Consider the following 12,739-nt stretch of genomic DNA (forward strand, 5'->3'; position numbering starts at 1 on the left):
CGCATTGTAGTTATGATTTCCCTCAGAGGGCCGTTAGAACAGTGAAACCATATAAATGTTTCATCACCAAAACATTATTACCGTTACACAACAAATTGAGGGATAACTGGTTTTGAAATGAGAAGACAAGGATAATAGTTTGTTCAAGTATTGTTTAAGTTACTGTAGAAGAAGGGTTTGGTAACAGAAAAATGCAATATCTCAACATTATTGTTTATTATTATGACAATTAGGAATTTGGGTATAGATTTGAGCAAAAATCACAGAAGTTGACGAGCATGATTTGCTTTCGCGGGCCACATAAAATGATGTGGCGGGCCACATCTGGCCCCCGGGCCTTGAGTTTGACAGCTATGCTTTGTAGAAATGGAATAGATCAAAGCCACTTCCGGTATAGGCTGGCGTTAATGCTCGAGCGCAGAAATCCGTTTCATTAAACTGTGATGAAAATGGGACATTTTTCATGCTGAAGGAACTAAGACATTCCAACTTGCATTGACCATGTCCTGCAAAATTACTTATCAGTCTTCCAACCTGCTTGGACCTCACTATTCCCATAGTAGTAGTTTTTTTTTTTTTTTTTTTTTTTTAAACTTGGACGTGAAATCAAACACGGGACAAAGTTGATTGGAGGGGTGGGAATTTTGCTAAATGCTTTACCACATGGGTTTGGAAGTGGAATGGGAAGCGGGTGGAGAAAACTGCAGTGGGTAGGATGAAATTAGATCTTCAAAGACAGCTGAAAGAATTAATATTTATGTGGCTGAGCAGATCACGGGCTGAACTATTATATTATATTCTATACAATATATACTACACTATAAAAGACAAACGACTTATTTGGTCATTTTTGGGGCATGTTTCTCACTTCAAGCCCAGGTGGCTGCTGGATAAGATTTCCTATCGCTGTGCAGTATCCTGCTGAGTCCTGCTTGAGGAGCCACGTTAGGCCACGAGAATCACGCCATCGCTTTTCCCTTGTTTTATTTCAGAAAGCGTTCCTGTGAAGGGTCTCCATGAAGATGTGTCAACATTGCCCCCGCATGTATTATATCATTTGATATGTTCTCTCTCCATAGGGATCTCAAGCACAACTTAATCAGCACCATCATGCCTGGAGCCTTCCAAGGCCTGTCTGAGCTCCGGAAACTGTAAGTGGATGTGTTTCACCTTATTCCTGTTCACATCAGCAATTGCAATAATAAGAATTTTGCAACTGTGAGACTTTAGAGTGATCAATCTTTTTTTAAATAGCACAGGTTTGGTCTGGCAGTTCATGGCAGATGTTAGGGTCATCATGTAGGTGTTCCATCTTCAAGTGGGCCATGCAAAGAAAACTAGAAGGGTTTCTAGTTTTCTCAAAAGAATGCAAACTTTAAATTTGAACCGATTTGAATTTGAGTAACTGTAAATTACTGTGTGACTGTCTTAGACAAGACAAACAGAAGTTGTTTCTGTGTGTTATGTTCTCAGGCCGCTTCTTGGTTCGTGTAAGACGTATGCACCCTATGTATGTATGAATTATACCTGGGACCCTCATCAGCATAGACAGTGTAGAAAATATACCTCTTTAATATACAGTTGCAAGAAAAAGTATGTGAACCCTTTGGAATTACCTGGATTTCTGCAGAAGTTGATCTGATCTTCATCGAAGTCACAAAAGACAACACGGTTTTCTTCAGCTAACAGTGCACAAACAATCACAGTATGCTTCCACGTTTTTAATGAACAAAATGTAAACGTCCGTGCACGATGGGAAAGGTATGTGAACCTGTGGATTTAATAACTGGTTAAGCCTCTTTTGGCAGAAATAACTTCAACCAAGCAATGAAATATTGTACTTAACCTGACAGAAATGTGAATCTGAACAACATGTAGTAAGATGTGTTTAAGTGGAGAGTACGGCAACTGCAAATTAGCAGCAGTAAAGAGGGATAAAGAAAAAAAAAAAAAAAAAGAGTAAACAGCTTCGAGTCAGCACATACAATGCAAATATCTGTCACCAGGAACAGTAAGTCAGTAAATTGGTGGAGACAAGAATCAAACCTTTGTGGTGAGGTGAGAGAACCCATGTGGCATGATCTGTCTTTTTTGTTGATTTTGTTTTGAATCAATTTAGTTTTTGTTTTGTCAGGCCATGTTTTTCCGTGTCCCTTGCCAATGTTCGTGTCTTGTCTTGCTCGTTAGGTTTTCGTTTCCACCTGTTCTCGTTAACCCTGCCCCTTGTGTCTACCAATCAGCTCCCTCCAGCCACTCGTGTCTTGTCCACGTGTGCCCGGTTGTCTCGCCTGTTTGCTTGGATTTAGTTCACAGTTTTGTCTTGACCTGTTGCACAACCCATCTTCTTTTAAGCTTTAATTTGCGTCTAAACGGTCTTAAATTCAATTCTAGATAAGCTTGGAAATGTGATTTTCTGTTCATGATAGAAATGCGCATCAGGCCCTGGAGGTAGAAAAGCAGTCCAATACCATGAGCTCAACGCCAACAAAATCAACATACAGAGGAGGACGTTTTACTTATCATACAGAGATATTTTCATGTGCCAGAAATTTCAGTAATTCTTTAGTCTTCCGTCTAGAATTTTTCTTCATGTCATTGTGCATTTTGTACTGTGCTTTTGGCGGATGGCCACTCCTAGGGAGAGTGGCAGAAGGGTTGACCTTTGACCAATTATACACATTCTGTCTTGTCATGGACTTATTCTCATTTGGATTCTTAATTGTGGGTATTTTGAGGGTTCATATAAAGTATGTGAACCTTTTGAAAGTACCGTTTGGGGGCAGGAAAATGGTTCCTTACTCAATACGCCATACTCATACTCAAAAAAGAAGGAAAGAGAAAAGCAGAATGTAAATTCAATAACCAAAACCAACAAAACAACACTTGTCAGTTTTTGCTGCATTTTTGTTTGTGTCTCTATCTGTATACCGCTTCTGGTTCATGGAAGATGACGTAAGATGAAAGGACTCTACCGTATTATTTTACGTTTAATTTCCATCATGAATCAAAGGGCGTGAAGAGAAACTACATTTCTTCCACCGCCGAGCACTGTATTTGTTTTATTTATGTCATTAGGAATAGACAGACGAGAACACACTTTTTGCATTTTGGGGTTGGGGGATATGGTTCCAGCATGACTCAAACGCAGAGGAAAGCTACGCATTTGGTACCCGGACTCAGTCAACTTAATCCACCTCGTAACATGTGACAAAACCATTACATGTTACAGAAAAATGCTGACATATTGGGAGCCAGATAGCTGCTGAAGCGAATTTAAAATGGAATTAGTTAAAGAAACAGTCCCAGTTCTCATATAGTTTACTAGCACTACTGATTCTGAAGGCCCTTGGCAGATCAGATTGACATAGCAGCACATAGAGGCTGAAAAACATAAAAATCTAATATCCATGTACACATGCTAGGCGCAGTACAGCCAAAGAAATGCTATGAAATAAGGAGTATAGACTGCGGGAAATAAATCAATACAACTTCATGAAATAAATATAAAAATATCGGACAGTGGTTCTGATAGTGTTTAGGCCAGCAGGCAAGCAAGGCCTTGCTATCCCTGACGCTCAAACTGCAAATAGATCAATTTAATGGATTGTTTCTTCATCAGCATGACACCCTGGCACAAAGTTCAGCTGATTGGTCATGTAGCACAAACCAACTTATCTTCAAGCTGCGCAAGAAAGGTCCCATACAGGACAAGATGGCGGTTCACTGGTCAGTGGAGGTGCCGGCTGGAGCTGCTGTCGTCTGTGCTGCACCGCGTGACTCGCCTTCCCTCGTCCCCCCCCTGCTTGTGTTTCCCCTGCAAGGTCTGGGGCTTCTCAAAACAAACAGGGGGAGATAAACATGCTTTGGACAGTGCTCTGCTGGGTAGCGTCAGACAAGGACCAGAGCACATCTCTCTGGCTGTGGCGATACATCACACTCAGGCCAGGGGCCCTGCTTTTGGCGATAAACATTTACTGGTGTTCCATGGAGCCACGGAGTCGAGATAAGTGAGGTGAAGCCTTCAGACCTTCTTATTTAGATGTAAGTTTACAGGCGGTCTAGTGGTCCAAAACGATGGGAAGTAATATGCTGATGATCGAGGCAAAGTTCAAAAGAAGGCCATCCTTTTCATGCAATGTAGTTCCATCTGATGTCACAGAATCATAACGTGAAGGAGCTATGATATCATCACTTATGGAGACACATCTAATGCATCAAAAGTAACCAAATGCATTTTTTGGTCTTTTCCCTCTTCCAGCGACCTTTCCAACAACCGCATTGGCTGCCTGACTTCAGACATGTTCCAAGGGTTGACTAATCTCACTAAATTGTAAGAGGAAGCTAAAATGATGGACTTGCATTTTCTGAGTCTTGGGAAAACTACAGACATCTCTTGTTTATCCAATTTGTGCTTGGTTAGAAACCTATCTGGAAACATCATATCAACCTTGGATCCGGACGTGTTTCAGGAGCTACCGTCCCTTAAGCTTGTGTGAGTCTTTTTCATCATCCTCACAATATCCAAGCATCACGTTATTAATTGTTGCCTTAGTGTAGACACACATTGATCATGAATTGCAATTCTCGAAGGAACTGTGTAAACGCAAATAGATGCTGGCCCCAAGCCAAAATTCCAAAGAATCAAAGAGTGTCTTCGGCAAAGACATCACAACGTACCATTATATTAAATTATCCATTTTCAACCCAGACTGAAGTCTTAAATGAACCTAACATGCATGTTTTTGGGAATGTGCCATGAGTATGAAGTCGTGTCCCATGACAGTGAGTTCTGTCACCAGGAACTTCAACTCAGAATATCTGTCATGTGACTGTGGGCTGCACTGGATCCCAGGCTTCTTTCGCAGCAGCTCAGCTCGACTGGGGGATGAAACCCTGTGTGCCTATCCAAGAAGCCTGCGGGGGAAACCCCTACGAGGACTTCGGGAAAGCCAGTTGAGCTGTGGTGAGGATTTGCTCACTTTCGGTGTGATGTGGGCCAGTCTCAGACGTTGTCTTCTCCATCGTGCCAGAAGGCCCTTTGGACCTGCACACCCTGACGCTGCTGCCTTCCCAGCGTCAGGTGGTCTTCAAAGGGGATCGGCTGCCGTTCCACTGTACTGCCGCTCTGGTGGACAAAGTCACCGCTTTGCACTGGCATCACAATGGTCAGCTAGTGACCTCTGACCCGGAGAAGGGTGTCCAGTTGGAAAGCAATGTCGTGCATGATTGCACCTTCATTACCAGGTGAAGAAACTGCAACAGGTGCTTTCAGGCCACGTTTTCCATGACAATGTGCACTGAAATCTGTCATGTGTGTATCTTTAATACCCAGTGAACTTATTCTATTCAACGTACATGTGGAGGCCAGTGGAGAGTGGGAGTGTGTGGTTACAACCGGGAGAGGAAACACATCTCGCTCTGTTGAAATAGTGGTGCTCGAGAACAGCGCCTCCTTCTGCCCAGAGGATAAAGTTGTTAACAACCGAGGGGAGTTCAGGTAACTTACAGTTGCATCTACTAATGCTGAATGTTTAAATGTGCGTTGTTCACATTCTTCTCCGGGTGCAAACTCCAGGTGGCCAAGAACTCTGGCAGGCATCACCTCCCACCAGTACTGCCTGCAGCTGCGTTACCCCTCCCTGTCTGTAGAGGGGGACGTGGAGCAGAAAAAGGCCTCTCGCCTGTGTGACCGCTTTGGAAAGTGGCAGGAGGGCAACTACACCAACTGTCACTACACAAATGGCATCACCCGTGTCCTGCATACCTTCATCCTGGTCAGTGAGGCTGCCGTGTGTGCTCATTGTGTCCTGCGTGTTGAATATCAAACTCCAATTTGTTGTCCAAACACTTGTATTGCAGAGGCCCATCAATACATCAAATGCTGTCACCTTGGCCCACCAAGTGCGCACCTACACCCTGGAGGCTGCGGGCTTCACCGACTCGGTGGACGTGCTCTATGTTGCGCAGATGATGGAGAAGTTTATGGAATATGTCAGACAGCTGCAAGAGGTTGGAAATCGTCATTACACGCACAGAGCTTTTGCAAAGATGACGGTTGTTATGACTAACACCGGCACATCTAATTTTAAATTAGATTATTTACATTTTTTTAATTATAGATTATTTAAATTTTAAATCTGATTCTCATTTAGTTTATAGCAGAATATAACTGAACTGCAAAGTCAGAAGAGGGGATACAGTTGCTAGATTACTTTAGCTCATATTTTACATTAAATTTGGCAAAGGTTCTCATCTCAATTTACCCACAAATGTACTTCGTGTGAAATCTGAGCCTGTTTTATTTGAACAAAGCTATTCTGTTGTGTAAATGGCATCAGGTTAATTGTGTCTTCTGTCATCTAGGCAAGGCAAGGCAAATGTATTTATATAGTTCATTTCATACACAGGGTAACTCGATGCGCTTTACATGGTTAAAAGCATTTAGAAACAAAGAGCTTTGTAAACACACACAAAAATAGTACAGAAATTTAAAAGACAGCATAAAAGCATTTGACTTCTGTTGGCAACTTATTCAATTTGTGTTTAGCATAATAGCGTAATGCTGCTTCTCCACGTTTGCTTATCTCAGAGCCTGACTGGGGTTTACATTCCATTAACATTTCTTGAATGTATTTCCGACCCAAACCATTCCACCAATCTCGTGGAAGGGAATTTCACTATACTGCCTGTCTCGCAGATAGTTGACCAAAGACGAATTCAGTAAATAGGTCATAATTTTCTGACCACGTAAGTGAAATTGGATAATTGGTACACCTGATGCGCTCTCACAGCGGACTAATGTGTCGCAGCACAGTGATTGTGAATGCGAGTCATGTGTCTCCATATCTGTATTTGCTCCAGTTGTCAGAGGTGTTGGTAGAGATGGGCAGTAACCTGATGCAGGTGGATGACCAAATCCTTGCTGTGGCCCAGAGAGAGAAGAGAGCCTGCAGCTCCATAGTGGGCTCCTTGGAGTCTCTGGCCTGGCCTCAGCTGCACAGCCACGCTCAGGACTTCTCCATGGTAGGAACTCTTATCTGAACTTTATTTTTTTTTAAAAAATCTCATTCTAACTTTGTTTAACAGACTAGAACCCATTTCAGACACGAGTCTCTATTTCCGTTTTTAATTTGTACAGGTGTCAAGGAACATTGTTATGGAAGCCCACTTGATTCGACCAGCCCACTTCACTGGCATAACCTGCACCGCGTATGAGCGTCGTGATGTCTCGACAGCCACTCTGGGAATGGAAATGCCAGAGTTCACACGTGAACAACAACTTCGTTTTCGCTGCAGCACAGGCTCCCATAACACATCTCTGAACAATTTTCCCCTCAAGGTGAGCTTGAAGCATCATCTGTGTGTATTTATTCCAATACTTGTGAATTTAATGCTTGTTTTGTTTTCTTACTCCAGAGTTCAGTAGCCGTGGCCTCTGTGACTCTCCCTGCTACTTTGTTTCCTTCTGATGCGCCTGCAGACTGCAAGCTGCAGTTTGTGGCCTTCCGAACTGGAAGCTTTTTCCCTCTGACTGGGAATTCAAGCAACAGTGCGGGACACTCCCGAAGGCGCAGTGTCAACACTCCAGTCATCTATGTGGGCCTTGGTGAGGAAGAATGAACTCCACATCCATTCCCTTCATTTCATCGCTGTTGAATGATCGTCTTTCAACTAGTTAAACTCGACGGGTTGCCCATCCCAGTGCATTTCTCTTGACACACAGAAAAATTCCATCAGTGTTCCACATGGATAAATCCATGGACCCCCTGCCCCTGCCTCAAGCTCCAACATAAATACTATGACCCCTTGCAAAATACAATGAGATCCAATACAATAGCTGTATCAAACAATTTGCCTTTACAAAGATAATGACACTGTCAGTGAAGAATAAGATGTTCTTGTGGGTATAGTGAACAGTGGTTTATAACCACAGGTAGCGAAATAACTCTCAATGTGCACAAGTAGAATTCAGTAAAGATAATACAGATTGAAATGTACTGAAATACAAAAGTAAAATAAAAAAATTAAATACATTTTTGAATGGCCATGGATGGGAAATATTTTGCTCCTCCGAATCTGTAGAGTCATCGTCGTCTATGCTCCCCGGTTCACGTTCCTCCACGTTGCTGCCGTCGCTGCTGTTTTTCCGTCTCACAAAACTCCAAGATCTCAATCAATCAAGATCTTACGCAATCAAGACCTGAACCGCGGTTTACCTTTTTTTTTTTTTTTTTTTTTAACGTTGTGTCATCATCTGCGGTGTTTGAAAAGTTTCAAATATAGGGAGTAAAAGTAAAAACTAAATCCTCTGAAATACTACATTGACTCATAATGCTGTGGCTTATCATTGTATATGTTCATTTTATGGAAAATGTCATTGAACCGTTAATGACTCAGCCATTGGTTTCCCTCCTCTGTGATACAGATGGCTGCACTATGTGGAACCACTCAGAGCCTGTCTGGGTCTCACTCCGCCACTTGTCACCTGGTAGTGATGCGGTGGCGGCCCAGTGGAGTCCGAAGACGCTGAACAAACATGGAGGCTGGAGCCCGGAGGGATGCCAGCTCGTCCACAGTGACAGCAGCACCTCCACGATGCGCTGCTCTCTGCTTAGCAACTATGCTGTGCTGCAGGCAGGACGATACACACTGACCCTGCACATGCTAACGAGACCGTCATTTGACTTTACATTTGTGATCTAGGAGGTGCCAGACTTCCCCAACTCTTCCCAAATCTCCGCTCGGGTGCTCCACCCTGTGGTGTATGCCTGTACTGCACTGCTCCTCCTTTGCCTCTTCACCATCATCATCACTCACATACTACACCACAGGTACTTCATGTCGTGGCATACACAGTACATGCGGTACCTTCAATTTTTACGACACACTTTCTCGTGCTATTCAATGAAATAAAATGCTGTTGGGTTAGATACAAATGAACAATTGCAAATGTATAAGTTTTCTATTTCCCGTAACAGTTCCATTCACATTTCAAGAAAAAGCTGGCATACATTACTGAATACGTGCTTCCACATCGCCATGACAACAGCCATCTACGCAGGAGGCATAAGCCTGACCAGCTACCCAGTTGTTTGTCAAGCAGTAAGTTTTTTTTTTTTACGATTCAATTCTCTAATGTTCTTACTAGTAATGTGAAGACCTGACGTGTGAGCGTCATACAACAGGTGGGCATCGCCCTGCACTACTCCTCGCTGTCAACCTTGCTGTGGATCGGCGTGAGTGCCAGGGTCATCTACAAAGAAGCTATGTGGAGAATGCCGCCGCCAGCAGAAGGGGATTCGTCTGTTCCGCCTACTCAGCGACCGATGCTCAGGTCAGAGCAAGAACTCACCGTCACCTCCTCTTGTTCCATAAGGTTGTTGTTAGCTGTCAATACGTTTTTTTAGACAGATGCAGATGTTCTCGTGCCCGACCACCCACACTGTGCAGCATTAAAGGCATCACTGTGCCCAACAACCAAAGTCCCGCTGTTTTTTAGGAAACCTTGAAGGCTTTCTGTAAAGACACATAAAGCAATAAGACCAGACGTAGGCGAGAAGAATGTATGACTCCAGCATAACAGGGCAGAGGGGGTCGGTGCAAATCTGGATGGAGATTCAGGGGCTGCACTGTCTTCCCAAATAATCCCTTGTGTTTGTCCTCTCCCTGGCCTCGTCTTGCCCCTGCGATCCCACAGGAAAGATCATACACGGCGCTGCTCCTCCGAAGCCTCTTTGTTGCCCACTCAGATATATTGCACCATTCCGCAATAAAATTGCTGCCTTACTGACCTCAGTCCGCTCGGAAAATAAAGGATCACACGGCTCTATTCATATTACAGCCGGGGACAGATATGACACAGACTTGCACACATTAAAAATGTCACAGCCAAAGGTCAAACAGATGTGTTTTAACTCTCATTCAAGGTTCTATTTGATTGCTGGTGGAGTTCCTCTCATCATTTGCGGGATCACTGCAGCTGTCAATGTCAGTAACTACGGTGACAACACCCCTTAGTGAGTACTGGACTTCTTTGTCGTTGAGCCGACCCCTTTGACTTTGTTATTACGTTTCGCGGCAAAGTGAAGAATTCACAATGATGTCCTTGTTCTGCATTGACCCTTCACGGATTCTTTACTGCCTCTTGCAGCTGCTGGCTGGTGTGGCGCCCCAGTCTGGGGGCTTTCTTTGTCCCAGCGGGCTTAGTGGTGTTGGTGACCTGGATCTACTTCCTGTGCACTGTGTTCTGCCTGAGGCAGCGTACAACCAAAGAATGCACAGGAACCGCACCGTCTTCTCCTGTGACTGAGAGCCAGCCTGCGCTGGCAGGAAGCATCAGCCTTCTGTCTACAGACTCAGTTGTGGGTCCTTTAAATGCCAATGTGGCGTCAGAGGACCAGTACTCTCTAAAGACACAGTTTTTAATTTTGGTGGTCACCCACTTCCTGTTTGTGGTGCTGTGGTGTTGTGGGGCCATGGCAGTGTTCCTGACTGGGCACGCCAGCTTGTTGTTTAGTTCTCTTTATGGAATGGCGGCTATAGCCCTGGGGGTGTTCCTGGTGGTGCACCACTTCTTCCGACGAGCAGATGTGCAGGCCTCGTGGCTGCCGTGCTGCCCGGGTCACAGCGGCACCCGGGACGCGGCTACCTACGCGCACACCTGCACGACAAGAAGCAGAGCGCAAACCTCGGAGCAGGGGTCCCAACTTTTCATCAACTGCCATCAGCCCGCTGACTCGCACAACTCTCCGTCGACTCGCTCGTCATCCACGCCGAGCGGCATCAGCAGTGTCGGACCCGGGCCCTGCAAGCTCACCAACCTGCTGCAGGTGGCGCAAGACACTCCGAGCAACACCTCACGGGCTGCTGCCAGTATCAACACTGGCACCAGCACTGACAATGTCACCAAGCCATCAAATAATATTTTTCCCAGCATTAACTCTTCAGTTCCAGTGCATCCTCAGAGAAGGAAAGTGAATAGCAGGACTAAACAAGGCGGTAGCCAGTATCACCATCGGGGCGATGGCAGAGGTCACTACCGTCTCAAAGCTTTAAGGACAGCAGGAGGCGGGGGCAGCCTCGGAGCTTTGGGTCCCACGAGCTCGGAGCACCTCAGCTCATCACACGTGGGCCATAAACAAGCCACCAGTGAGAACGGGAGCGTTCATCACAGCCTCCCCGAGAGCCACGCGGGCCCGCTGTCAAACGGAAAGCGTGTCGGTCAGTCAGTGGCCACCAGCCCTTCGGAGGGCAGCGACGGGGGGAGCAGCGGCAGTCGCAAACCATACCCTCTCCTCCCGTCTGTGGCCAGCAGGGTGGCCATGAACGGCGCGCACAGACGATGCATCAGCAGAGACAATCTGAAACTCGCGGCGGCTGCAGAGCGGGAAGCTAAGCGCTGTTCTTACCCTTTGAACAGCATCACCGCGACCGTGCCGGGGGCCGCAGCGCCAAATGGCACCCTGAAGACCTCGGTTCTAGAGCTAGACCGCGACTTGAGCGGCACCGATCACTCCCAAAGTTCTGTGGGAGTGAAGAGCAGTTTGTGGAAGAGCGAAACCACTGTGTAATCTGTACTTGTACATGAACTTCAGTGTTACCTTGACAGCTTTTTTCATGAGAAGACTATGTTTTGAATGGCTCTTGATTATTTCTATATAATTTAAGACAGATCCAGGACCCCAAACTGCTACTTTTGTTTCGGTGGCAAAGCATTTGATGTAAAACGGTAAAAATTTAGACAAGTTGGGAAAAAAAAGGATATTTGTATTTTATTCAACTGATAATATTGCAGGATTGTGCATATATGAGGTGTATGAGGATTTAAGTTTAATAAGAGATTTATTATTTTAGTTTTGATTTGTCTATGCATTTCAGGAGACTGTTCGATTTCATAGTACACAGCTTTATGCAATTCCTTTCATGGTCATGTTTTCTTCAATTACTTTTTTGTATGTGTGTGTGTGTGTGTGTGTGTGTGTGCGTGTGCGTGGGTGTGTGAGTGTGTGTGCGCGCGCGTGTGCGTTGCTGTACATAATCCATTGTCAAAAAGAAGAATGTGAGATTTCTGAAAACAGTGTGGAAATAATTTTTTAGCATTATGGATTCCCATCAGCACTCCTTGTAATAAAATCCAATTGTGGAGGATGTACATATGATGAACATACAGTATACGTGTGCGTTTGTGCATGTCTGTCAAGTATAATCCATTCCTGTAGCATTTGGCTATCAAACGTTAGGAGACCACTGTAAACCAGTAGTTTTTTTTTTAACGTTTGCATTTTTATTCAGCTATTAAGGAAGTTGTATGAACAGGAACTTGGCCTTCCGCTATGGATCTTATTGTAACCATGTTTTGTCATTGTTCAAAGGAAGTCTTTGTGAAATCCAGAGAACGATACACCAAATGTAACAACATCCTAATATGCACACACATTTAGTAACCATCTTTCATTCTGACATCAGCAGACGCTGATCCTGCAAGAGAAATTACTGAAAATAATCAGCGTGTTTCGTGAAAGTTACACAGACAGGTACTTTTACAGAAACATAGTTTAATCGGTGCTTTGTTGATTTAATTTGTAATTCCGTTTACAGCAGTAATTCAGAGAAGCAGGTTATTCTCCACCCACGGCCTTTGAGAGGCGAACTGAAATGTTGACCCCACAATGATTCGTGGTCAATGCACTGTGTCATGTGGCAGATTAAAAAGCACCAGTTTCTGGGGTTCAAAATGTAT

General features: G+C 44.6%; 1 protein-coding gene across 3 annotated transcripts in view; it reads left to right on the plus strand.

Moving 5' to 3' along the window:
• The window catches only part of adgra2 (adhesion G protein-coupled receptor A2), a 41,301-nt gene extending 29,139 nt beyond the window's left edge, over nucleotides 1-12,162 (plus strand). Inside the window, exons 3-19 of one of the 3 annotated variants that reach the window (XM_061671508.1) lie at nucleotides 1,080-1,151; nucleotides 4,259-4,330; nucleotides 4,421-4,492; nucleotides 4,800-4,963; nucleotides 5,031-5,244; nucleotides 5,333-5,497; nucleotides 5,576-5,774; nucleotides 5,860-6,009; nucleotides 6,862-7,023; nucleotides 7,139-7,339; nucleotides 7,417-7,606; nucleotides 8,426-8,634; nucleotides 8,704-8,831; nucleotides 8,979-9,102; nucleotides 9,186-9,334; nucleotides 9,927-10,016; nucleotides 10,151-12,162. In XM_061671508.1, coding sequence (XP_061527492.1) covers nucleotides 1,080-1,151; nucleotides 4,259-4,330; nucleotides 4,421-4,492; nucleotides 4,800-4,963; nucleotides 5,031-5,244; nucleotides 5,333-5,497; nucleotides 5,576-5,774; nucleotides 5,860-6,009; nucleotides 6,862-7,023; nucleotides 7,139-7,339; nucleotides 7,417-7,606; nucleotides 8,426-8,634; nucleotides 8,704-8,831; nucleotides 8,979-9,102; nucleotides 9,186-9,334; nucleotides 9,927-10,016; nucleotides 10,151-11,570 — 3,781 coding nt within the window. In that variant the 3' untranslated portion in view covers nucleotides 11,571-12,162. Of the gene's footprint in view, nucleotides 1-1,079; nucleotides 1,152-3,922; nucleotides 4,013-4,258; nucleotides 4,331-4,420; nucleotides 4,493-4,799; nucleotides 4,964-5,030; nucleotides 5,245-5,332; nucleotides 5,498-5,575; nucleotides 5,775-5,859; nucleotides 6,010-6,861; nucleotides 7,024-7,138; nucleotides 7,340-7,416; nucleotides 7,607-8,425; nucleotides 8,635-8,703; nucleotides 8,832-8,978; nucleotides 9,103-9,185; nucleotides 9,335-9,926; nucleotides 10,017-10,150 lie in introns of those variants that run through there. The other 2 variants (XM_061671509.1, XM_061671510.1) reach the window with 2 other exon arrangements.
• The last annotated feature ends 577 nt before the right edge of the window (nucleotides 12,163-12,739 follow it).

Source organism: Phycodurus eques, chromosome 3 (genome assembly GCF_024500275.1).
Source record: "Phycodurus eques isolate BA_2022a chromosome 3, UOR_Pequ_1.1, whole genome shotgun sequence".
Taxonomy (NCBI): Eukaryota; Metazoa; Chordata; class Actinopteri; order Syngnathiformes; family Syngnathidae; genus Phycodurus; species Phycodurus eques.